The 27,480-nt window shown below is 36.0% G+C and overlaps 1 protein-coding gene across 1 annotated transcript in view; it reads right to left on the bottom strand.

Annotated features, from left to right (window-relative positions):
- LOC116959307 (activating signal cointegrator 1 complex subunit 3-like) overlaps nucleotides 1-27,480 on the bottom strand; it is a 160,482-nt gene that overhangs the window by 43,398 nt on the left and 89,604 nt on the right. Inside the window, exon 11 of the mRNA XM_042803432.1 lies at nucleotides 1,723-1,887. Within this exon, the coding sequence (XP_042659366.1) occupies nucleotides 1,723-1,887 (165 nt within the window). The remainder of the gene's footprint in view (nucleotides 1-1,722; nucleotides 1,888-27,480) is intronic.

Raw genomic sequence — 27,480 nt, 5'->3', positions numbered from 1 at the left:
TTCTTATCAACTTAGAATAAAGTCTTCAGAAAGGTCACGAGATAGTTAATTTCAAGATTTGTGTTTTGCTTTTCTTCCCAACTGTTTCAAGTAAGGAATGGTTACAAATGAGTAGCTTGAATTCCAGATGAATTAAATTCCAACTTGTTACGTAAAACAAACCTTGAAATCTTAGAAGATTAAAGTACCCTTGAAAGCTATTTTTTAAATGAGCATTGAAGCAAAGTACTGCTATGTTACAACAAATACACTAAGGGTAAGATTCAGTACCCAAGACATAATTGCCTCAGATTTTATATTCCTTGAGTTACCTGTACAGGCTTGACAGACACAAAAGGAAAGAACTATGGGAGATTTGTGTCCAAACGAAGCAGAGACCAGATGCCCAGCTGAATAATGTAGGGCAGATAAAATGGCTCTAGATGTCTTTCTGGACAGCTGAAGCCTACCTGACAAGTCTCATAAAACTTGGCATTAAAAAATGAATGAGTCTTGCAATCCGACATGAAGACAGTGACCATCATGGTCACTGCAAAAAGCTGAGATGCTGTCCTTTAAAGACACCTAAGGAAAACAAGGTTATCAAAACCATTTAAGAAAGCAAACACAACATCGAATAGGTGAAGCTTCTGTGCCCTTGAACTAGCCTAAACTTTACAAAGCCCTGCTCTCCATTAAAAAAATAATCTTTTCAGTATAGGTTCTTCTAAGGAATCATTACTCAATTATTACTGTTCTTCTTTATGCAGGTACTTTACACTTTCAGTACTGGATTACAGCAAATATCCATTTATTCTCTTAGAGGAACTGGAATCATGTGATTTAGACAGTCTTTACAAGGTTAGTGTAGCCTTACCAAGAAAAAAGCATCTTGAAAGCTGAAAGGTTTTAAACATTTAATATGCTACAAATAGAGCAAAACCAATACCAGTTGTGTTTATTTTTAGTCTGTTACAGATTATTTGTATTGACATACTTTTGTTCTGCATGACAAAAAAAAAAAAGGCACTCTATCCTCTTCTTACCATTATTTACCCTAATTCGATCCTTTTTATTCATGCCTACATTCCATATTTTTATTCTAAGTGCACAGCTCATAACTGAGACCAATTTTATTTATTGCCTAACTCTGAATCCTTCTTTCGTACAAGATTTAAGAGAAAAACCTACACATTCATCCTTTTCTCCTTTGTCAAATCTTGGTATTTAAAACGTACAACTAAAGCATGGAGAAGAAAGCCAGGACCAATTATGCTAAAGTAAAAATTACGTAGCATTTTTCTAGCAGTGCTGATAGTTTTACCTAGATTTAAGACACTACTTTTAATTAAAATAAAATTTTCTCCTAGGAAAATTACTAATTAAAAATCATCATTCCTGGTAAGAAAATACTTTCAATTTTGGTTACATTAAAACATTAACCTGATTATTATTTGTTTAAATATGTTTAATTTTGCTGCTACCTGTACAGTAAGTACATTAATGTTAAGAAATCATAAGTAGAAAAATAGATCTGTAATTAATTATGAATCCTATGAATCTGATAATTGATATAATACAAAGTTAGAAGACAAAAATTCTTCTTCATTCTTAGTACAGAACAGCTATAATTGTAAGCTACCTAAGCATTTTGATTTAATTGTCTAAGCATTTTTCCTTTAATACTGAAACCTATTTATTCTTGACCAAATTAAAATTATTTTGAGGATTTTTAGTTCTTACCTGACGTAAAGTACGTGCTACTATACTTTCAAGTACTGGTCCTCTGTCTTCATGCAATAGATGAACTTCATCGAGAATCAAGAGTTTTACCAGCTGAGAGAGGGCTACATCACCAACACTTTTTCTTGTCACTACATCCCATTTCTCTGGAGTAGTCACAAGCATCTAGTAGAGAAAAAAAAGAAACATTAGGTATTTACAAAGAAAAATCCAGATTCAAATTTACAAAACCCCAGTACTTTAATATACAGCAGAGTAAATGCAGTGTAGAGCTTAACAAAGCTATCTTAAGTTTTAACTACTTATATATGAGGAGGACACAGTTTGCTGCATCTGTACATGTTGGACGGCCATTAGTAAGATTGAGTATGGAATACCATATGGAAGTATCAACTAATACCTTCAAGCTACTGTGCATCATTTGTATATATTTTCTACATTAGAACAATTAACCAGCTATCCAGAATCAACTCCTTATATAATCGTGAGATTCATTCATATGTACCACTAAAAATTATCTGTGATAAAATATTTCTAACCTTCATCACAGCACAGTAAACGCCTCATACTTAAGCTTGGGCTGATAGTTCCCAGTTCCCTATGAAACTCTTTCTCCCTAAAGCATACTTTCAAGTTGTACATTTTGATATCTTGATCCTTGCACTGGCAAAACAGATTGAACAACTTCAACCAGTCCTGGACAAGGTAATTTCCAAATTGTTTCATGTAGATACATCTGTGGTAAAACTCTATTATGGTGCCATTTCTTGCATGCTCTTGCAATGGCTTCCCTTTTTGTATAAGTCCCTAAGTAACAGACTGCCAAACAGATAAAACTGAGGTAGATTCAATCGCCAATTGCCAAACAATTTTAATACTCTCCATTTCCCACAATGACAACATACTCAGCAGTCACTTCATGTGACCTTACCACAAGAATCCAAGAAAGTAGCATTTTTAAATTTAAAATCAGACATAAAGCGGTCACACTAAAGAAAGCATCTCACTGCTTCCCTCCCAAAATTCTCGACAGCTGTTTTGAATAGAAATAGAAATGCAAATTTCTCATATACTATACTCAAAAATAATTTCTATTTAAGTGCCAGCTGCTATGAACAAAAGCCCCATAGAACCGAATCTTATCCAATGAAATTCAGTAGTAACTTGCCTGCAAGTTATGATTATGATTTAAGGGCAATTATTTATTGCCTGTTCATAACAAATCTAATGAATCACTGTCTATCAAAGCTTGAGGTGTCTGGGACAGGCTCAAAGCTTACCTTACAGTCTCACATCACAAAAAAAAAAAAAGATCTGAGTTCTATTAAAATAAAGGTTACTCTGTAACTTTGCAGTTGAAAATCACTCAGAAAATAAAAAGGAAAATTAAGATTGTGTTGTTTCATAGGCCCCAGTATAAAGTTTAGAAATTGTGCAAATCTTGTTCATCAGCTATCTTGAACAAAATGAATGCTTTAATGAGTAAAAGAAGACAGTGATTGTTTGATTATCCTGACAGAAATAAAACTTTAAAAATATTCAACTACCAATCATTGAAAGATAATAAAATTGGCAAAACGGGGAAACTTCTAACAGCTTTGATAAATAGGCATGGTGCTAAAAGAAAACAGTTCAGTGACTGTTAACCTGTAAGTGGTTTGTGTTTATATATAAACTTATCAACTTGTGACAGGATCTATAGAAGAGGACACTTGTTTTCTAAAATTCTACTGGCATTTCCAGTAAACAATCTCAAATTACCTTATCCTGTAAGAGGACAGATATAACAAATGTTAGATAGATAACCAAACTAGGTTTACGATAGAGTTTTTAAAATAGGAATTCTAAATTTCAAGAAGTTCCTGCTTCTGTCAGCATAACTTTATTTAACAAAGTATTTTATCTAAATTGCCAACTTTTTCCCCCCAAACATGTGGATTAGTTTCTTCTACACAGATTTTCATTCCAAGGTTATTTTGATACATATTATAGTATCAAGGCCTTTGACGCTTAAAGCAATATCACATCCATATTATTCCTCTCAATAATTATTTTTCTGTAATTCTACTTGAAGAAAAAAAAGAACAAAGAGCAATAAATAAATTTTAACATGTAGTACTTGATGAACCCATGCCCCACATCACAAATAACAATTGAGTCTACAGACAGGAAAACGTGCATCTGATTCCTATCAGTTCTTTCATAATAAACATGTTTTATGATTGAGCTTTCTCTTAACATTAGATGTTCAGAAATAAAACACTACAATGACACATAATTCAACCTTATAGACGATAATGCTTCTACAGCAAATATAATGCTAGTTAGTTCCTACAAAAGCTTACACATGCAACAATTGTTTTCATCTAGTCAGCATTTGCTATATTCTAAGCAGCCAATGTAAATACTAAAAAAAACCAGAAAGAATTGACCAGATGCTATCAGCACCCGATCTCAAATTTGACCAGATAATGCAAACCCAACGGACTACCTGATTCATGACATCTTCTTCACAAACATAAACTGTGATAACACAACGTACAAATAAGAAAAATTAAGATTGCTGCACTAGATCCCAGACTGACAAAAAAAAGAAAACATCGTGACATATTAGGTGGCCTTCAAATGTGGTGCTGGGAGGTATACAAATTGTAAGCATTAATGTTAGTACCAAAACCAGTTTCTTATCACAGAAGTTATACAACTGAAGCAGTAAGACCACTGGGCAATTATGAATAATGCTTCAAGGCCCTGACAAAGAAAAGCAGACACAGAAAACTAGCAGAGGCTTATATAACCTTTATGAAAATTGCTAGTCTAAATTTGAACAACAGTATTTCTCTACATTCAATTACCTCAAGTACCATCAGACTAATGTTGACAGCTTTGGAAACCCAGCTTGTCTGACTTCAGTGTTACAGAATTAAACAATGGCTGAGGTTGGATGGGACCTCTGGAGGTCATCTTGTCCAACACCCGTGTTCAAGTAGTGCCACATACATTTAGTTGCTCAGAGACATATTGAGAAAGCTTTGGAGTATCTCCATGGTTGAAGACTGCACAACCTCCCTGGTCAACCTGTGCCAGTGGTCAACCACCCTTACAGTAAAAAAAGTATCTCCTGATATCCAGACATGACCTCCTGTGTTTTAGTTTGTGCCTATTTGCCTCTGCTCCGGTCACTGGGCACCACTGAAAAGAGCCTGGCTCTGTCCTTTTTGCACCCTCCCTTCAGGTATTTCTATACACTGGTAAGATCTCCCTAAATCTTCTCTTCTGCAGGCTAAACAATTCCAGCTCTCAGCCTTTCTCCATATGAGAAATGCTCCAGTCCCTTCACGATCTTTGTGGCCCTTCACTGGACTCTCTCCAGTATGCCCATATCTCTCTTCTATTGGGGAGCCGAGAACTGGACACAGTATGTCAGCTGTGGCCTCAGTAGGGATGAGCAAAGGGGAAGGATTACTAGATTCAATTCCATTTGGACTTCAGCTTTCCTAACTTCATCCCTGGCTGCCCAGACAATGCCTCTGTATTCCTCATAGGTTATGTATCCTTGATTCCACCCTCTGTATGCCTCTTTTTTGTGTTTATGACCAGGAGCAACTTGTTCATCCATGCAGGCCTCCTGGTAATTTTGCCTGAATTCCTATTCACTGGGATGGAACATTCTTGAGCTTGGAAGAGGCGATCCTTGAATATTAACAAGCTTTCTTGGACCTCTCTTCCCTCCAGGGCCTTATCTCATGGGACTCCTTCCAAACAGATCTCTGAGGAGGCCAACGTCTGCTCTCGTGAAGTCCAGGGTTGTGAGCTTGCTCTTTGCCCTGTTCCTTTCCCTCAGGATCTTGAACCCCATCATCTCATGGTCACTGCAGTCAAGCCTGCCATTGATCTTCACATTCCCCAGAAGCCCCTCCTTGTTGGTGAGTCTGAGGTACAGCAGAGCACCTCTCCTCATTGGCTCCTCTATCATCTGGAGGAGGAAGTTCTCATCAGTGCACTCCAGGAACCTCCTGGATTTCTTACATCCCGCTGTGTTTCTTTCAAAATATAAGAAGAAAAAAAAAATGTATCTTACAAAACACATGCATTTATGAATACTTTTTCTTCAATTGATCTGCACCAGATATATCCTGATAATATTTATTTATTTTCCTCAGAGAAATATTTTTCCCTGCACTGCCTCACAATATTGTTCCAGTCCAATTATTTTACCATCAGAATATATCAGTCTTTTTAATTACCAATAATTAGTCCTGAAAAGACCTTGTGATATTACAGGATAAGATGTTCCTGTCCTGCAATATTTAAAACTTAACACATGAAAGACTCACTGAGTCATTAATATCACTGATAGTGTGGTGGTGTCTGGGGGGTATTTCTATGTTTTGTTAAAATATTACCAGGTGGATTTTATTAGCAAATACAGTTTTTTCAAATGCTTGTACTCCTACAAAATAGTAGGTGTAAAAATGTATGGCCATAATTTATGAACTGAATTGTAACACTACTACAGATGCAACTGTTATCACTTTAAAATGAGCCATGTCAACCACAAAAATATTAGCAGCTGTACTTCCACAGAACATTAATTAGCAAACAGTGAGGAAATACATTTAGCAATGCATATTAAGAATTTAAGGTGTGAAATACTACAAATGCAAGCTACTTAGTTAATTTGCTAAATCTAAATTGGCAATGTTCAGAATGCAGGTTTTCTTTTTTATCTCAGTCATGTTATCAGGGTATATATTTAAAATGGTATCATTAATTCCTCTGTTTCTGAGTAATGACTCATTATAATGGTGTTTTGCTTTGATCTTATTTTAAAACAGCAATGTTACTCAAAGTAATGACCTGAATTAAAATCTATACTTGATATACTGTCTTATTTTATAAGACCAGAGATCTCTAGAGAATGTCTTGCCAGAAAATATGATTGGTTCTTATATTTATTTTGCAGATAGAAATTACAGCTGAGAAAAAAATTCTTCAAAAAAAAACCCAAACAAAACAGTTTTGTAGGCTCAAACCATAAAATGGATTCAAATATATAAAGCACTAATTAAAAATATCAACTGAAGGAAAATGTTGGCTATCAGCAAATGTTAAGAAAGCTACAGGTTATTTTTTCAATTAAAATAATAAACAAAGCAGCATTATGATCCATCTCATAATTAATTTTAAATGTGGTAGTGGCATTTCTTTTTATAATTAATTTTCAGAGACAACATATTTTATTCACACAGTTATAGAACGTGAAACTCAGATTCAGCAAAAGAATTCTGCTTTCTGTTTGGGGGCAAGGGAAGGACACAGTAACCCGGTCTTGAAACGTCTTTTTAATATTTTTTTTTTGTACTTTGACTTCAGTTATCAGCCCACTGAGAAGCACGTTCATTTATATTGCTATTTCACCACTTCACCTCTTTCAGTATTGAAATAGCTGGAAAATAAAGTGTCACATTTGCTTAATGAACTGCAACTCATGCAAGACATTTCAATCTGTTTTTTGTATTAGGGTATGGCTGAATAGAAATGGGTTAACTGTCAATATTTTTACTGTCAGTTTAAACTTCTCTCTGTACATACAGTTCTCATTTTCCAATGTTTTTTGGATTATCATTAGTAACTATTCTACATCGACTTTTTCTACAAGGGAAAACATGGGCTTATCACAAAGTGTTTTGTCTTAGGCGAGGCCTGCTGCTCAAGTTCACTTTTATATCAGAAAAGAGTTTAAAAAAAATAATAAAAAATAATCTTTCAACCCCAAATGATTTCATTTAGCTTTGGGGTTATTTAACATATCCTCATATTACATAATGGTCACATAAGAACTCAAACAAAAAAAGTCTCATTAGTTCACTTTGAAAAATGATGTCAAAAGGGACGACACCAGCTGATAATTTCAACATCAACTGAGAAAATTTTGAGTGACTGTGAAAATGCATTTTTTTTATAATTGCATGATTTGCTAACTACTAACTAGCTAACTACTTCTCTTCAGTCCCTTTAGAAGATAAACTTCACAGTAAGAGGAAGGTGCATTTTCACCATAGTTTCAGAAGATCAACATGTTGAAAAATGCTAGGTTTTGTTGTTTGGGGTTTTTCTTAGTCTGAAAAGGCTTACAGCCTCACTGAAATCAAATGATCTTCCATTAATTTCTTAGAGTCCAACATTAATTTCTAGCAGCTGGCACAGCCTGCAGGTTTACCTTTTCAATAGTTCACTTGCAATCCTTTTATTTTTTTTTTGCTGCTTTAAGTTTTGCCAAATACATCTTACACATGACTAGTATCTGATTTCTGCTTGACTACTTTGTGCACACACTATGAGGCTACTGAAACTATGGTAATCCTCTGAAATTCACACTCCCACAGGTCCAATACAGATATGAAAATATTTCAGAACAACTACACAAAATAGTTGGTTATAATGTCCAATACTACAAAATTCACTGCTTTTAGGTTCTTCGAGACCATTTTTGAGAACAGTTTTCCTCTCTTTAGTCACTTCAGCCTCCAAGTATGTCTGCCACTTATCTGACCTTTTGTCCCTTTCATACTGTCCTGGTTGGTTGCCGACCAGGCCCAAACCACGACACATACATACTACAGTAAACCAAAACTCAGGGGAAAAACCCACATATAACTTCCTAATTACTATGATTTCCATAAAATGATTAGAAAAGACCTAGGTTCATTCTTCCTACCTGCCAGACATTGTCAAACCAAAATGCATAAAGGACTGCTTGACTCAAATCTCAGGTTAAACATCAACTAGGACGATAGGAGAAAGGGACTGGTGTTCCTTTTTGTTTTAGACAACATACCATTCTGATTACAAAAATCAGGGAGAACAGTTGGTTGAGAATCATCAGGTTAGTAAATTAAATTCTCCCTGCCCTGTTATCTTAAAAGTGGATTCTCAATATAGTGTACCTTACATCTGTTCAAACCTTTCTGGAAGGTAAGGCATCATTAGTAAAGTAGGCACACATGGCAAATTTAAACGTGTTCTCAATTCAGGTTTTCGCTGTATCAGACCTGATAACAGTCTAAATTTTGGGACTGACAATGGGTTTATATATGCTTGCATATTGTGACTAAGTAAACACCTTTCCTTTGGCAATTTCTCTTCAAGCAGATTTTTGTAAGCTTTTATTCCTGGTGCACATGAAAAACTGAATTCAACTATTATTTAAATACAAGACTTCTTAATGAACTGATGAAATGATTACAAAGGAAAGACATTGCTAAATTTCTTATACCAGACATTTTATGACATTCCTGAGAATAAAAATGAAACTTTCCCAACAAACAGCAGGAACAGAAGATTGAAAACTAGTCTACTGTAATTAGCCTCATTCAGAAAGTTAGTCTTTCTGCCAGTGAGCTGCACTGATTATTATATCAATAAAATAATTTTTACAAAATTAATATGAGTAAAGGCTTTTGTGGAACTACAAAATCGGTATCAATCATTAGATTTTAAGTCCAAATAAAGAACTGCCAATCTTACAGGCACTAGAATTAGCCAGCAAAACAATCCCAGAGGACTAACCCGAATTAAATTGATGAAATAAAAGCTCTGAATAGAAAAGTAACAAAGATGGCAAAAGGTGTACAAAATTCTGAGGGACCAAAACAGAGGATGCACGAAACAAAATCTTTTGAGATCTCTTACAACTGCACAAATAGAGCAGTTGCTCCACGTCTCAAACACTTCACTCCTCACTTCCATGTTTTAATTTTCCCACTACTGTGTTCACAAATGAGTTATGAGCAGTAATTCTTTATGTGGAGTGTTTCCCAGAATCACGGTGATTTAAAATGTTTGATTTTTAAAATCTTTTTTTAGTAGGTTCATCCAAACATTAGGCTAAGAACTGTTAGAGATGGCAAGCTGGTGTTGAACTACATGTACAAGTTTTCATAGAAGGTGGGGAAAACATCTTTTGGGGAATTTTTCAAAGAAGCAACAAATACTTGTCATCAAGAATAACAACCACGATCAAGAGTGGTCAACTTTAACATATAGTCATGACCATTACTTAAAAAAACCCATGAGAGCAACAGACTTCATTCTCATCTAGGCAGGAACAGATTAAGTACTCTGCTATGGTTCACAACATTTTTCTCCAACACCTGTAAGTTCACCATAGATTCCATAAAATCATCATCCTGTAGCTCTATAAGAACCTTACTACACAGGTTCTTACACTGCACTGATAAATGCAGTGTGCAGCTCCTTTCTAGTAAAGGATTATATTAATATTCTCTATCTTCTGTTCACCCCCATGCCCTGTGCATGAGCACACAGTATTTTAATACGTGGTTACGTAGCTTTCTGTAACAAAAAAGGTAGAAAAGATTGGTTGTTAGCATAAAATGGTCTGACTGAAGATACCACAGCCAAAACTAAGGAGAAGTAAAGAGACTGAAACAGCTAAAATACAGCCTGGAAATAACTGAAATATATGTTCTCCATTGGAAAGTGCATGTTAGGCATTTCAGAAATTTACCTTTTAACAACATAAAACAATGATTAGATATGACTAGAAATTATTTCATTCTTTGCAGATTAAAAATAGTTTTTTACTGAAACTAAATGAGATGAAATAAAGCATCATTCCAGATATGGAAATTCAGTAAACTTAGAAAAAGTAGTATTTTCTGAAGTGCTCTGGCGATGTTGGAGAAGAAACAATTTTAAAGCCTATCTCATTTGTACATACAGTTAAAAAACCCCCATAGTTCATGTACGAAACACAAGCACTAAGGATCTAAAAGGCTTGGAAAGCATGGAATCAGCCTCTTCCTATGGTAGTGCCTGGATTAAGTTTATCTCCACCACAGTGATTCATCATGGATGGTCAGCAATAAAGAATTCTGGTCCAGCCGTTGCTACTTTCTTGTCAACATTCAAAGACACTCTCTCAAAGATCTACTTCTGTGTATTTCAATTAATACAACTTCCTCGCCTTTATTGTTTTCACCTTGTTACTGGTCTTCTCTCTTCTTCTCCTACTCCTTTACACACATCTATAATTTTCTCTTACCACACTTGGAAACAGCATTTAAGAATATGTGGCTGATCCTAGAGGAAGCTTTGCTCAGTCACGGCCAGCACTCCTCCTCTTCTGACAGCTTTTTGGCAAAGGGGCATGGGCAACCTACACAGTTTACTCTATTCATGTCGTAACTATTGTTTTGGCAGCAAGTGCACTGCAAGAGCTTTACTTGTGCAGGAGTGGAGACACAGAAAACTGCACACAACTACACACAACCACGCAGAGCAGCCTCTCATTAGAATGGAGCATATTCTGCAGTTCTATAGGGAGAGCTGCGATGCTGGGGCTGCGTACAACTTGGAAATATTTCCCTTCAAATCAGTGATGCTTTGGAACATCTTACTAATTTTCATATCAGATACCTGATATCACACCCCATGAGAGACACGTTAGCACTTTGGCACTCTCTGAGGTAAAACTTCATCAAAACATGTGATGAGAGCAGCAGCCTGCAAGTCACTTTCATAACGCTGGTTTTATTCCTCTTTTTATTGCACTCTTACTTGGTATAATTTATTCAAGCATTTCATAAAACCTCATGTGAGCTGGAGCTCAGTCAGGGAGTGGAATAAGCATATAAAACAGAGGGCAGCAATTCAAAACTAGAATTTGAGGTAGGAAGGTAAGAAGTAATAAACAATGAATACAAATATTTTGTTTTTCATAGATCAGAGACAACCACCTGATACTGGTTTACGCAGTTAAAATGGATTTATGTCTCCAGTAAAGCAGATTCCTTACAATACAAAGATATGCAGATGTGCATTATGCCCATTTGGGTGAACAGATGATCTTAAATCAAATTTTAACATGTATTTGTGGTCTAAAGTAATGGCAGTACCGGATCACACACACACACACACATATATATATATAAAAGCATCTTAGAAACATTCAATAGTAAGATTATACTTACGAAAGGTATCCACATAAAAGATTGAGTTTCTCATGTTAGAAAGACTTAACAGAGGTGCATTGTATTGATGCACATTAGCAGCAATTAGTAAGCCACCAAAGATAACACCAAAAAATCAATCAACAATAGATCTAGAAACCAACAAGGGAACAACAAAAAATGTAACAGCTGTCACTCAGAACTCATTCAAATGGCAAATGATTTTTAAAATAAGGAAAAGTAACATTTTATTCTATAACTTAATCCTAGGAACTCATGATGATTTAGTTTCTTTATAAATCCAGCTCGTCCACCTAATGAAAAGGCAACTGATTCATGATGTATCAGCACACCGCCTTAGCAGAACAAGATACTTATGACACATCTAACATGTCCTGTTGAATGATTTTTTTCAATATTGTTAGATTTGTTGTATACTCAGCTTCACAGTTATGATTAATAGATTTAAGTTTGTACATTAAGATTTAAGATGTTAGGCTTTCAGCACAGTCCTGGATGTCCCAGCCATTACAAAATTAATTTGTAAGTTCCAGCACTATTTTTTAACCTCAATAAAATGGACTCTGTCTGACAGAGTCACCATAAAGAGGAATCAAACCCAGTAGAACCAGTCAGGCTGATGAATTGGATAGAATAATTCCTTTCTGTTGCTGCTGTGAAAGCACTGAAATTTTATATATCCTTACTAAAAGAATTTAAGGCTTTACATGTGGAGTAGTTACCTTAATCTGAAGAGAAACTATGGAAAACAACATACACTAGGATCACAATAGCTGTTCTGAGAAGTAGTAGGGTAAGAGCACCTGCTCTCTGTAGAGTCAGTACAAACACTGTGACAACCACAGCGAGGAAGAACAGCTCACGTGCTTTGGAAATTTAGTTCTCATATTGTAAACTATGCAATTAGCCACTTAGCCTTCAAGTTTAAATAATCACCTAAGAGTTTTAAAGGAGTTTGATCCAAAACATTACCCTCTTTTCCTCTTGCCTGTTAATCAGTTTGCTAATTATAGTTATACTAACCTCTGATATACTACTGTCAGGTCTGATTGATGCCAATAGCTCCCCTAATCAGATCTGACAACTTCCAGCAAGCGCCTGCCTCTTGAGACACTGCATCCAGCCTGCTTGTTTCCAAGTCTTCCCAGTGTTATTCTGAATTTTCCTCCCTCCCAGCCCCCTTTTCACACAGAACAGAGATACAGTAGATGTATTGTAGAATAACAACAAAACGTGAGTGGAGAGTGTATTTGTGTATGTTTTTAAACATCAGTATAGCAATATTTGGGCTAAAGTTGAAAGTTTGTTTACTGGATAAGAATTTACAAAGAAAAAGCACAAGAATACTTTTTGGAAATACACTGACATTTCTAATAAATGTAATATTGTTGCTTGGTTGGCAGTGGTTTTTTTGCTTGTTTTTTCCTTTTTTTTTTTTTTTTTTTTTTCTCTCAAAGATGTGTGGAAAAGGGTTTCAAAGTCATCTCTCTGCTATTCAACAGGGAAACTTTAGGCTTGGGTTGCTCAACTTCAGGAGACAAAGATAAAAGACTACCTCAGCTACAAGTTTTTCCAACATATTTATACTGGCACATTTATAAAGGCTCATCACAATGGTCCTGAATATCTCATTAACTGTAAATATAAGAAATTCAGAATAACTTTTGTTGGCATAATTATAAAAATAAATATATTAATAAAATTGTATTTTAAGATTAGCCAGAGTAAGGGGACATAGTCTGTGTTCCTTTTACTAGTACTTGGAAAAAAAAAATCAGTGATCAAATACCTATACTCTGGAACACAGAGATAATTTTTACTCTAAGAGTGGGGACCTGTTCTTCAAGATGAAGTTGTTCTTGATCATTCTTTTTTTTACCCTCTGTTCTGCTCCTGTAAAGCATCACCTCAAGACACAGATTAACCCACTATTATGTGAAAAAAAAAAAAAAACAAAAAAAACCCCCAACAGATTGCAACAGTGACATTTTGTTCCAAATATCCTTTTTAACACATCTTTACTTAACAGTTTTATTTTCTTTCACAGATTTGTATGTGAGAGGAAGCGAGTCATTTTTTTGTCTCAAACCAATTTTTTTTGAGAATCAATGCAAATCACTGACTCAGGGTCATACTAGGTGTAAGATGAGGAAAGCTTTCCTGGTCCAGCTGAGATGCTGATGTTAAACATACACTGCAGTAAAAGCCAATTTTGTGACATCTGTTCAGAAAATGACAACCCAAACACCAATTCATTTACTTTCATGTAAATGTGTTTTAACGAAATTTGCTTTCAAGTCTACACTCCAGAGAAAATGATGTATGCTAATATTAATGATAACCAGTGTTGAAGGCAATTGCAACAGACCTACAGTAGGATTCTCAGACTTATATTCTCCGTTTTTATTAACTAAGAACTAGCATACCCTTTGGATTGCAGCAGGATCCTTTAAGCACTCAGAGGAAATGCCAACAGTTTGCTGTTGTAATGAAAGGATCAAATGAAATGGAGTTCCACAGGAGTCCATCTACCTCAATACCATTGCGTATTTTCATGAGTAAGCCTAATGATAGACTAAAGATTATACTCACAAAACTTTCAATTGATATTATGCCACTCAGAGCTGTAAACACATTGGAGGATGGAATAAGAATTTTAAAATGCCTTAAAAAGTTGAACAGATGCATTAATGGATGAAAGTCAGTAATACAATTGCAAGATTCTACACCAAGGATGAGATTCATCTTGCCTATCTCACCTGTTAATTTAGAAATTCATCACCTAAACTCGTTGCCTGGGTTCCCTCTAGCTGGTTCACTTCATCCGCCTTTGTAGGAATCAGCCTCAGAATTCTTTTCTCTACAGTGGTTTCTCTACAAGTCTGTGCAACCAGTTTAGATTAGATGCTTAACTTTTACATGGATAAAGCCAAAATAGATTCATGTGACCCTTAGGAATAATTATCTCAACAAATACAGGATGCAAAACAACTGGAAAGGCAGTAGTTGGACATGGCAAAGAGAAAGAGCAGATCAGGCTGTACACGAACAGTGTAGCAAAAATGCTGCACTGTTGCAAAAAATGAAACCTTGGAAAAGAAATGCTGTTATTTGGACATACTAAATAAACCTTCCAGTCTGCTCAGCAGCAGTATGACCTTGGGGCAATACATTATGTTTTGGGCAACTTAATTCGAGAAGTGCAAACCAACTGAGAGTCCAGAAGTGAAAAATGAGAATGACTAAAAATAAATGAAGCATGACCTTTACGAAAAGTTTAAATGAATTGATGCTTAGGCTAAATAAATGTGACCGAACAGAGATAACTACAAGAGTCTTCAAAAAGCAAACAGTAGTGGCTGGGGAAGACAGTCGTTCAGATAAGGAAAGTGGTACTAAAATTTGAGAAGGATTTATGTTGAAAATGGTTTCTGTTAATAATAATAATAACAATGATAATAACAACAACAACAACAACAACAACAACAACAACAACAATAATAATAATAATAATAATAATAATAATAATAATAATAATAATAATAAATAATAGTTACTACTACTACTACTACTACAACAAAACAACAGCAACAACAACAATAATACTAATAATAAATAATAATAGTTACTACTACTACTACTAATCTTTTAACAGTGAAGACAGATAACCCCTGAAGGAGATTTACCAGGAAGTTTAGGAAAGCTTCATGATCCAGGGGTCATAAAATCAAACTAAACCAGTATTTATCAATAGCAGAATATATGTATTACATCTGCTTTTGCATAAGGATTAGATTAACTCTCATATTATTTTGTAGCTTTAAGGTCAGTTTAGTGTACATAACTGCATTAATGTTGCACTCACACCAAGGTAAACATCCGCAAAACTTCAATTAATAAACACGTTTCAGATTTCAATTCTAAACAAATATATATAACATATATCCTAAAGAATATGTTCTAATTATTTTCTATATTAATAATTTAATATGCAACTAATATATAATCTGCTAATACTATATAATATATACTATTATACACTTTATGCTAATAAAAAATTTTATGTTAGTAATACTTTATACTAATGTTATATATACTCTAATTCTATTGTAAATTAGAGTATATTTCAATATAGTTATTGCATGAACAGTGATTAAGTATCAAATATTCTTTAAAAAAATTTTGTAATGGAGCATAGAAAAAGACGTGTTTTTAAATGCAGTCAAATTTAGCAAGAATATCTGCAATATTTGTAAATATTAATTTCAAATATGTAGTTTTTTTGTTCCACAAATAGTCACAATAAATGGTAAACAAACTAAAATATTCTGTAACATGCAAAATGATAACTTAGATGATATAAATTCTAAATTGCTCTAATGTTATTTTATAATTTACTTGCATTTTCAACTGACCAGAAGTAGTTAAATTTGAAAAAGAGCCAAAAGAGGCAAACATTCCCTGAGCAACCTGTCCTCAATTCTACTCAAATAAGCTATCTTTTTGCAGAAGAATGTTCACTCAGCAGGCACAGCTGTTATTCTACAATTTTTACATCTAAATCAAAGATAATTGGACTTCTGAGTACCTTTAAATTGTACTCTGGGAGAAGGGTCTAACTTAATGCATCATTTGCATTAACTATAAAAGACTGCTTTTTTATCCTGTAAAATTTACTCTGCTTAAAAAAGTATTTGGAAGTGCAAAACAGTTACTCGGTAATTTTATAGACACGTGGATTGCTCTTGCACACAACCTTTTTAGCTATAAAAGACCATTAAAACCAACAAAAGTAAATCATTCTTCAAAGTTCTTAATAGATAAAATATTAATGATAACAGACACTGTTGCAAATTACATTCCTACAAGTTTTACTGAAGATTACATCCCCAGTGACAAAAATAGCCTCAGAGACAAACCCCTATAATAATATTTTATTTGGTGTTTTTACTAAATTAATTATTCACACGCAGATGAGCAGTTAGTTCATACCATGAAGTACTTCAATTTCAGATTCTTTGCTATTAATTTAACAACTTCAGTTGAGGCATTCTCATTGTACTTCAGAATTTAACATTCAGACAATGTATTTTAAGGATTTTTAGTCTTATCTTTACGTATGAAAATAGGAAAAACTTACTGCTTATTAGCATTCCATCACTGGAAAAGAAAATCTGAAATTTTTTTGACAAAACGGCATCTTTAATTGTTATACAGGAACAGTGCAACAGGCAAAATGGTGTAAAATGGTTCCTCACTCATCTTTTACTGATACATGCAGTAAGTATCACATAGGCAGTTCCATCAAAATAGACTAATCTTGATTTTCACAGAATCACGGAATGGATAAGGTTGGGAGGCACCTTTGGAGATTTGCCAGTCCAACCCACCTAGAGGAGTCTGCTCAACACCATGTCTAGTCAGGTTTTGAGTATCTCTAAGGTGAAGACTACACAACTTCTCTAGACAAACTTCCAGTGTCTGACCATCCTCACAGGAAAAAAAAAAAATAAAAAAAATCTTATGTTCACTGAGAATTTCCTTTATTGCAGTTTGTGTCCATTGCCTCTTGCCCTCTCACTGGACACTGCTGAGGTCTGGCACAGCATACTCACACACACTGGTCACATCTATCAGCCTTCTCATACCCAGGCTGAATGACCCCAGCTTGCTTTGCCTCACCTCCGGTGTCAGATATGCCTATCCCTTAAGCACCTTCATGGCTCTCTGCCAGACTTGCTCTAGTATGTCCCCGTTTCTCTCCCAACAGGGAGCCCAGAACTGGACCCAGCATCCCCGACGTGTCTCACCAGGGCTGAGCAGAGGGGAAGGATCGCCTCCTTTGAACTGCTGGCAACACTCTCCTGAACGCAGCCCAGACTGAAGTGGACATGGATGGCTCATGTTCAATTTGTTTTCCACCAGAGCATCCATATCTTTTATGGGAAGCTGCTTTCCAGTTGATCGGCCCCCAGCCTGGACTGGTGCAGGCGATTACTCCACCACACCTGTGCAGGGCACGGCATTTAACCCTGGAACTTCACAAGATCTCTGTTGGCCCATTTCTCCAGCCTGTCAAGGTCCCTCTGAATGACCGTACAACCACCCGATCTGTTAACCACTCATCCCAGTTTTGTACCACCTGATAACTTGCTGAGGGTGCAATCTGTCCCATGACAGAGGATCACCATGACTTTTCAAAGGTAATCGAGAATGACCTCATGATGACTTTGACCAGCTCCCTCAGGACTTGTATTGAGTTGTATTATGCTCAGTTGGACTGCATGTTCTCTAACCTGACTTTCTTCCACCAAGTGTTAAGTTTTCCTTCTTTGGACTTTCCCATTTGTCGCAGGGGCCTGGGATTGCTGAAAGCCAGTCCGAACAACAAAGGCTGAAGCAAAGAAGGCATTAAGTACCTCAGTCTTTTACATGTCCTTTGTCATCAAGCCCACTGCCCCATTTAGCAGTGGCTTTTCCCAGTCTTCCTTTTGCTATAAACCCATAGAAGTTTCATGTTGCCCTTCACATACACTCCTGGCCTTTGGCTAACCTAACCCTGTCCCTTCGTGCTCAAAGAGCAACTACAATCCTTCCAGGTCACCTGTTCCTGCACCCACCTCTTGATACTTCCTTTTTATGTTTGCTTTTCATCCTGCAGGCCTCCTGCCTTCCTGACTTGACTGACTTCCTGCTCATCAGGATAAACCACCCATGAGCTTGGAAGCATCAACTAGGAATAACAAGTATACAGGATGACTAAAGACTCCTGAAGTCATAAAGCCTGTTGAGTTTTCCATCTAGATTAAAAAATATGGAAGTAGCTTACTGAACTCATTAGTATCATATCCTCATTACGTGATTTAAAAAGAAGTGTGGAAATACTGCAGTAATATGCCATCTGATCAGTTTTCAACACCAGACCACTTTGTTTAATAATCCTACATATAAAACCCTGACACACAATGCTTTCTGAAGTGCATTAAGTGAAGACTCAAACTTCTGCATAAAAGATTAAAACTCAAGAATCATGCTGCATGATATAAGCGCATTAAGCTAACTGAACTTATTACAGCTATAATACTGGTTCTACAATATTTGCATATTAGCACACAACTGAATTAAGTCTTTGAAACTTTCTACTACACTAGGAACTCTCCTCTCTCCCCCCTGCCCCAATACAAAGGTTACCAAATCAGTGTAACATCTGTTTTAAGAGACATAGCAGTGAACACAACTTGGCAAGTATTCAGCTAAATAAGATGGACTGTCTGAAACACAGTAAAGCAAGATCAAATAGGTGGAAGGAGCAGCAAAGAAATCTTGTGCTTAGCCCTATGCCTTTGACATGGAGAAGTAACATTTTGTTTTGGATGCCATTGACTGAAGTATTTTCTTAAGTGGCAAAACCACTCTAAAACCAGCACAAACCAAAACTGGTGTCTGTGAAGACCTGCTGAATCTTATGTAAGGTAACCACTTACCACTGAGGTCTCCAAACACTACAGCTGACTAGCCAACACATGATAGTCTACACAAAGCTATCCAAATCTTTCTATGCTCAGAACCCACAAGACTGGTATATACTTATGTGTGTATATCTATCTATCTATCTATCTATCTATCTATCTATCTATCTATCTATCTATCTATCTATCTATCTATCTATCTATCTATCTATCTATCTATCTATCTATCTATCTATCTATCTATCTATCTATCTATATCTATATATCTATCTCCCGCCTGAGTGATGTAAAAGGAATAGAAGGCTCAGAGGCAGCTTCCCCATGGGAGCTTCAGCACCCTACGGCAGAAATGGGAGAGCAACCTGGCAGCTCCAACCAGGCTTGCTTCATCCCACAATCATGCATCTGTATTGCACAGCACCCTCTCTGGCAACGCCACTAGTATTCACAATGTAGTTTAAAAGATTACAAGTACTTTGCAACTCGCATGGGATTCATTAGCCACTGGATGACTGCATCATTGTAATAATACAACTAAAAATCCTTCATGTAAAGGTCAAGGCAGAATTTGATTCAGCCAGTCCCAGTCACGCGAAGTGAAGAAATAAGTGTGTTTTAAATTTTGTTTATTTAATCACAAACCTGGCAACAGGGAAAGAAAGATGCTGAAGCCTCAAAAAATAACTGAAGAACAGCAGTCCTCTCTCTTAACATGAATTAGATTGGTATGCTATTCTACTTTCATAAAAACGCTGGCATCACTAGTATCTGTTGTATTGAAGTAACAGATGCAATAATCTAAGAACCATCTTTTAAAAATTAAACGTGTTTATTAATTTGTTTTTTTTTTAATCCAAATGCAATAATTTCGACTTTTTACTTCACATTCACTTCTGCAATATTCTACCACAATGAACTGAGATGAATCATCGATAAACAATGAATTTTCACCTCTATAAAAACATACACAGTGAACAAATTTTAATGTCATTAACCACACACATTTTCAGTGTAATTTGATTTTAAATAGCAAATGGGCAGAATATTCCCAAGAAACATCTTTTATACACATTAAAAAATGATTTAAAAAAATTTTTAGCAAGCACTTTAAAAAAATATTTTGAATGATGTATTTTCAGTTAATTTCATAACAAGAATAAGCAGCAAAATTGATTTAAGATATTCACTGTAAACTTATTAAGCCAGACCTTCCCATTTTCAATAAGTAACTTGTGTGTCTGAAATTTCCACTTGAAAATGTAAGAAATCTACTTGATTCACCTGCAGGTGACACTGTTGGTCTTAGCCATACAACCAAAGAGCAACAGCATTCCTCTAGATATATTCAGTTGCAGACTGGATCAATGGTGTATCCAAAACACAATTATTTTTCTTATATTTGTACACTAGTACTTTTAAAGTTCCAATGTAATATCAAACCCTGCAGAGACAGTGATTAATGCAAGTGCTTCAAGTACAGATATATTAAAACTGAATTTATTCTGTTAAAGCTTAAAGCAAATGAAAAAATGTGCACACTGGAGGGGAAAAAATAAAAAAAGAGCATATACTTATAGCAAGGGCTCTTCATCCAAATTGAATATTTGTATATTTTCTTATAAGTGCTGAAGTACAATACCAAGTTACATAAATTCATTTTTTTTTTAAAAAAAAAAAGGGGTGGGAAAGATAAAAACACCAAGAACTTTGGTTTCAAAACAGTTTAGAAAACTTGTAGGAAATGGAGCTAAGTCAGGCACGATCATAATTACTTCCAATGAAAGGAAACACACAACCAAGAATGCAATTGAAAAAAAAAAACCCCAAACTATATAATTTAACTACAGAACAGGTAGAACACATATTTTCCTGTTGGTCAAAATTACTGTACTTTTATCTAGCATCATTTCAACTAGATTTTACTGCTAAAACAAAAATTAACTCCCCACTTCTAACCCAAACTAAATAGAGATTCTAGTTAGGAGAGTCATACCAAAGGATGTCAGTCAATTACACATTTTATCAGAGTATGTGGCATTTGATAATTAAACATAAAGGCTGTACTAAAATTCTACAGATTATGCAATACCAGCAAGTAAGCAGCCACATAGTATAATAAACCACCACAGCTGTCTATTTTAAAAATAAATTTCAAATAAAATGTAAATGAATGCCTTAGAGTAGCAATTTTAATTTCTGAAGAATGGAAGCCTGATTTTAGTAAAATCAGAATGGATTCTGTCATAAATCTAGAAATTAATTTAGGTCACAGGCAGCAACTCCAGTTCCTTATAAAGAACTACTGTTTTTTATTCAAACTGCTACTGTTTGATGATATTTAAGTATTTCTCCCCCCCTCCCCTGGCAAAATCTTAGCTGTCATAGGCACATATATTAATGGAAGAGCAGTAAATCAGAAGGGCTTCCAACAATCCCACTAGGGTATTGGAAGACTGATGCCAAAAAAAGGAAGTACAATGCTGAAGGCACAAATCGATAACATCAGCCTGAAAAGCAATGTAATTGTCCCAGCAACAAAAACAACAGAAAGAATGCAGACAACAATTCAACTAAGCAACAAGCTTATTAACTGAACCCACTGAAACGTTATCCAGAAATCTCTTATACAAGCAAAACTTCATTTGTCCCTTACTCATTTTCATCATCAGAAACAACCAGGAGTCCTAGAGGTAAAGCCACAGATCTTACTGCCTTTACTTCTAAGGGTTAAAAAATTCAGTCAAAGAATTAACATTATAGGCCCCAAGTTTCCTCTCTGCTGGTTAATGTCATTTTTTTTTCACCTGCTTTACTATTTCCCCAAGTTGGTGTAAGGAAGGAAGCAAGCTGTGGAAAAACCATATACTTCATAAAAACTGCACACATGGAAAAACTCCTTCCTTGTCTTTAAAGGGTCAAGAAATAGCACTACACTACAATGCTAACAAATTGAAAACGTGTTCCTGAGGTGAACTGGATGGGTGTAGTGATTACAGAAATGCACCCAACTTGGAAAGGAGAGGGTTCCAAGTATTTTCTCCAGTTTCAGATTCTAGTCAACTCAGGTTCACCTAATCCAGATTATGTCTTCATTTCCCCTATTTTTACTCTCTAATTCCCTATTTTGGATCCATGAAGAGGATACTCTTAGAAAAATGAGTAGCTTTTTGTCCTTTTGCTCATCCATCAAAATGTTTTCAGGATTCCACTTTCTCTTTCCAAAAGCCGAGGAGAATGAATTCAGCCCAGCTGAGGACCTGGGTGTTACTGGTCACCAGACTGCTATCAACTGGGAGTGTACACTGCCTACTGGTGAAGAGACTGACAAGATCAGAACCTGAAAAAACAGTACTTCAAATCCTTAAACACAATACAGTAGGTATTTGCATGTGTACAAAGACACATCCCTTCTGATTTTATTTTTGTAGTCTTCCTTTCAGAACTAAACACTAATTCAGAAATACACAAGATTTATAGAAAAAAAAGTTCAAGAAGTAAGACAGAAAAAGACATGTAACAGTCTGTGAAGTCCCATCAAGCTTCACTGCCTTAAAAGAGATCCTGGATCGTGTTTTTTTAAACATGATTTGCCCTAAAGATAGCATGGACAATGAAGCAGGGAGCAAGATTTTATTTTTCAGACTGTGAAGACTTCTGAAATGAAGGAAATCCTTTTGGAGATGACACTGTGAAATGGAGATAACTTTGAGATACAGAAATCCTACTGTATAAAGAGACTGTGGTCTTTCTTGACTCAGCCATATAGTTTAGCAACCGTTTCTGTTCTGAAGATTTTAGTATATTTCTTTCATTTGAAAGGTAAGGTTTTTACCTCATTTAAAGGAAGAAACACTCTCATTTTAAATAGTGCATAACTGAAAATTCTGAAGAAATACTTTTTCTTTCAAGGTTGTACTACTGAGAAATGCTCTGGAAGTTTTCTCAGAAAGACGGAGGCACGCCCCTTCCTCTTCCTTTTTTGTATTATATTTTGATGTCTTCTAGATACATTATACCTCCCAGTCCAAATGCTGATCAAAAGAGGATATTCTGCTCCTGAAGCCATGTCTGTACATAGAATTCAGAATTACTTCTCATTCCAGGCATACTGGAAGAAGGAATATTAACCAGGTTCAACTCTTCTTTTGAAATTAACAACTTGGAAAAAGGAGGGCTTTTCTGTATCTGTGAGCTTTGTAATCTCTGGATCACTTCTGATGGCCATTTCATGACAGTTTATCTTCTCATACCAAAAAAGTATCTGCAGATTTTACTGCATCCAATGCATCCTAATTTTCTCGAGCAAAGAACCACCCCACTCATGGAAGGAAACAGACTGGCATCTGAAGTCAGCAGTAATACAGGTGTTTTCAACAAGTGCAAGTTAAAAACAAGTGTCATGTAATTGGAGATGAGTGCCACTTACAGAAAACTAATATCAGAGTAAGTGCACACAGGACAAAATATACTGGAGAAGGAGAAAGAGATTAGACAGTGATAAAACACCAAGAGATAGGAAAATAAAATAGTACTGTGTTGCTTCAAAGGCACTTTAGATTGCATATTCTATGTAATTTTTCAGTGTAAGCACTTCATATAGTTTTCACAAAATGGTATTGTAACATGAATGGGGTAACAATTGAAAATGTGAATTTAAAAAAAAAAAACTGTTCTCCTATGTTTAATTTCTGTTAAAATGCAATACAATACTATAGTCTGAGAGTTGCTATTAAGGAAGAAGAGCTGTTACTATTCTGAATTTAAAAAAAAATCATACTTCTTGGTCATTTTATTGAAACACTTTTGTGTGAGTATGGCGATGTGCATGGTAAGATGACATCCCTGCGCTCCAGAAAGGAAAGTGAGAAATAAAGTTCCTATAGATTCTGTTTGATAGATACCTTACTAATCAAGAAATTTTGAAGGCTACTTTATCAACACAGTTTAGAAACAGAAACATATTTGTGGAAAATAAAGCTTTAGGAGGAATAAGAAATGCAGTACTTTTCCATGTTTTAATTTCACAATGTAATGTAATTTCAGACATCATTATACATGCAACCAAAAGGCCAACCTACTTGCAATTAAGGGCATGCTTCAAAGCCTACAAAATCATGGAGTCTTTTAAATTCTTCTCTGGTTTGGGGGTAACTGAAACGTGAACTAGTAAATTATTTTTGCCTGTGCTGATCATATACATCTGTCAAATTCTTAGCCATGTATTTGTTTTACTACGTTTTTCATATACAGATTCAGTAGTCAGTTTCCAGTATGTTCACCTGTATTAAGCCAGGCTAGGAGGTCTTTTTAGCACATTAGTTAATAACATTTCATAGCAGCAATAGTTAGCAGTGTTTCTTTGTAACTGCTCCCTGAAAGACCACCTCTACAGAACTCATTAATTCCTAACAAAACCTATGAAATGGACAGAGAGAATGTCAACAAAAGAAGTGGTAAAAAATAAATTCACACCACGAAATCCTGCTTTTCAAGATTTTTCTATCATACAAAAATCCTTTTTATTAGAAGAACTGGACATTGAAAGTACTGCTTACATAGATTTATGGTATTTATCACGATTCAATCTACTTACATGGCTTCAGAGTTTGATAGGTCTGGCAGGCAAAAAGAAACCCTTTATGTCTAACATGGTGTAGTGGTAATTCTGTCATCATTAATTTTTTTGCCAATTCCTGAGTGCAGAAAACCCCCCATTTGATTTCAAATACTCTCTCATTCCCTTTTCCTAATGTAAAGATGTTCTAATTTCTGGTTTCACATAAACATGAAAGTGCATGCAATGGGTGGGTAATGTTTATTTAAAATTAGTATGTAAATGGGTAACTACTGTAAAGAATCACTATCTCATGTACTTAGTATATGTATAAGATAAATTACTCTATATGCATATTCAGTTTTTAACAATGGGCTTTGCATATGCATGAAATGGGAAGCACATATAGCAGAATATGATAGAATATAATGCACTAAAAATTAACAAAATTTATTTATTTCCATAGGGAAAGAAAAGTAGCGCAGGAGTCAAGTTCATTGTTTGCTTTTACCTAGAAGCATCTCTACACCTTATTAAAGAGCAGGAAATGAGAAATAGTGTATCAGAAAAAGAAAGCTGTAGATGAAACAGAAGGCATCTCAAGTTTATAGCCCTCTTTGCCTTCAAATAGTTTCAGACTTGATTAGTTTTATATTGCAGATAAGAACTTAAGAAAAAAGCATTATTCCATTTTATTAGTATCAGATTCCAATAGGGAATAAAGCCTTCATGACTTAATATCAGAGTCTATCAGCTGACAGAATCTATCAGAGTGATCATTCATATTACTCAAAGGTCCTGATGCCGTTTGCCATTCTCAGAACTGTTTGCCCTATTCAGCTCTGTGGTCTCTGCTTCACTTCTCACTTCTGCCTTGCCATCACAAGTACAATTAATCAGCTAATCTTCAAGATGTCAAACTACATTCAGTCCTTCAGGCTATTTCCTCTCCTCAAGAAAAGCATTCTGTTCAGTAATCAGACAAATGTATTTGCCAATGCAAATGCATCTTACACAAATGCTCTTTTCATTTGCAACACTGGTGTTTTCAAACACACTATCGGTACTGTTGCATTACTCGTGTTCTTCGACAAGAATCACCCTGTTGTTCCAAACTACTCTTATTTCCAGTATAAATAGCTAGCTAAAGTTAAAAAACCATCAACAAACTACGTAATAAAAAATGCAATAAGCTAACAAAACATTTCTCTTGGATTTAAAATACCAAAAGTAAAATTTCAGTGAAAGCAGTAACTGTATTTAAAAAAAAATCCAGAACAAAAAATAGCTGTGGTACGTTGACCTTGGCGGCTGCCAGATGCCCACCCAGACACTCTCTCACTTCAACTCCTCATCTGGAGAGGGGGAGAAAGATGGAAAAGCTCACGGGTTGAGATGAAGACTGGGAGGTCATTTACCAATTACTGTCACAGGCAAAACAGACTTACTTGGGGAAAACTGATGTATTGCAAATTTAGAGTACAATAGCGAGGAAACAAGGACAAAACCTAAAACCCCCTTACTCCTAGTTCCCCTTCTTCCCAGGCTCAACTTCATTGCTTTGCTCCCAACTATTCTACGTCCCGAGGGACGGGGGTTGCAACGAGTCCATAACCCTTTGTCTCTGCTGTTCCTCACGCTTTTCCCCGGCTCAAACGCGGGGTCCCTGCCACAAGACACTCCTTCACAACTGCCCCGACATGGGTCCTTCCCACAGGCCACAGCTTCCTTTGAGGCATGCACCACCCGCTGCGCTGGGGGGTCCTCCCAGGGCCGCGCTGGGAGCATCAGCTCCACCGAGGCCTCTTCCACGGGCTGCAGGGGAATCTCTGCTCCCGCGCCTGGAGCACCTCCCGCCCCTCCTTCTGCACTGACCTGGGTGTCTGCAGGGCTGCTTTACACACTTTTTTTCCTCAGTAATACCCTCTCTCTCTCTCAACTACTGCACAGCGGGTTTGCCCTTTCTTAAATACACCCTTGCAGAGGCACCACCAGCCAAGCCGAGGGGCTCAGCCGTGCCCTGCGTGGGCCTGGCGTGGGCCTGTTGGAGCTGGCTGGAACGGGCCCCGTCTGCACCTGCAGCCCCCCGCTGCCAACACCTGGCCACGGACATGCCAAAAACGAGCACAATGTGCTTCTAAGGTGATGAAAAGACACTCTGTGTAGTTATTTGTGGTTTGTTTTTTTTCCTTAATTGAGGTCTTGGAAATCATTCGCGTTTTTAAGCAGCTCAACGTGTTCACCAGTTAGCAAATGAAAGTGATATCACTTCTCAAATCTAAAGCTTTGAAGGATCGCTAAGATAGTTTATGAAGGAATGTTAAGATAGTTTATGAAGGAATGTTAAGATAGTTTTTATATAAACTGTGGGAAACATTAAGAATCAACTCTGAAAGCAACGTGGTTTTAGCTTACACAGGCTAATGAGCAGAGAACAAATATGACAGCTAGCTGCCCATTTTCTAACTGACAAGCCAAGTCAGGTTTAGCAAGACTTTCTTCACCACCATCCTCTTTTTTTTGTTTAAGTTGAGCTGTATGGATAAAAAGTCTCTTCCTGCCTCTGCATATTTCATTGACGCACAACACTACAGCAAACAAATTTAAGCTTTGAATTTGGCTTGGAATTTTTCAGAGTTGTGAAATTACAAAAGTTTATGAAGAAGGCAGTTTGTTGTTTGTTTGTTTGTTTGTTTTTTAAATGGGTGAATTCTGTTCTAGGTTTCCCACTTTCTAT

This window comes from Tyto alba, unplaced genomic scaffold (genome assembly GCF_018691265.1).
Source record: "Tyto alba isolate M040663 unplaced genomic scaffold, T.alba_DEE_v4.0 Super-Scaffold_40, whole genome shotgun sequence".
NCBI classification, from domain to species: Eukaryota; Metazoa; Chordata; class Aves; order Strigiformes; family Tytonidae; genus Tyto; species Tyto alba.
Note: the sequence above shows the minus strand (reverse complement) of the source record. Positions and strands in the feature narration are given on the sequence as shown.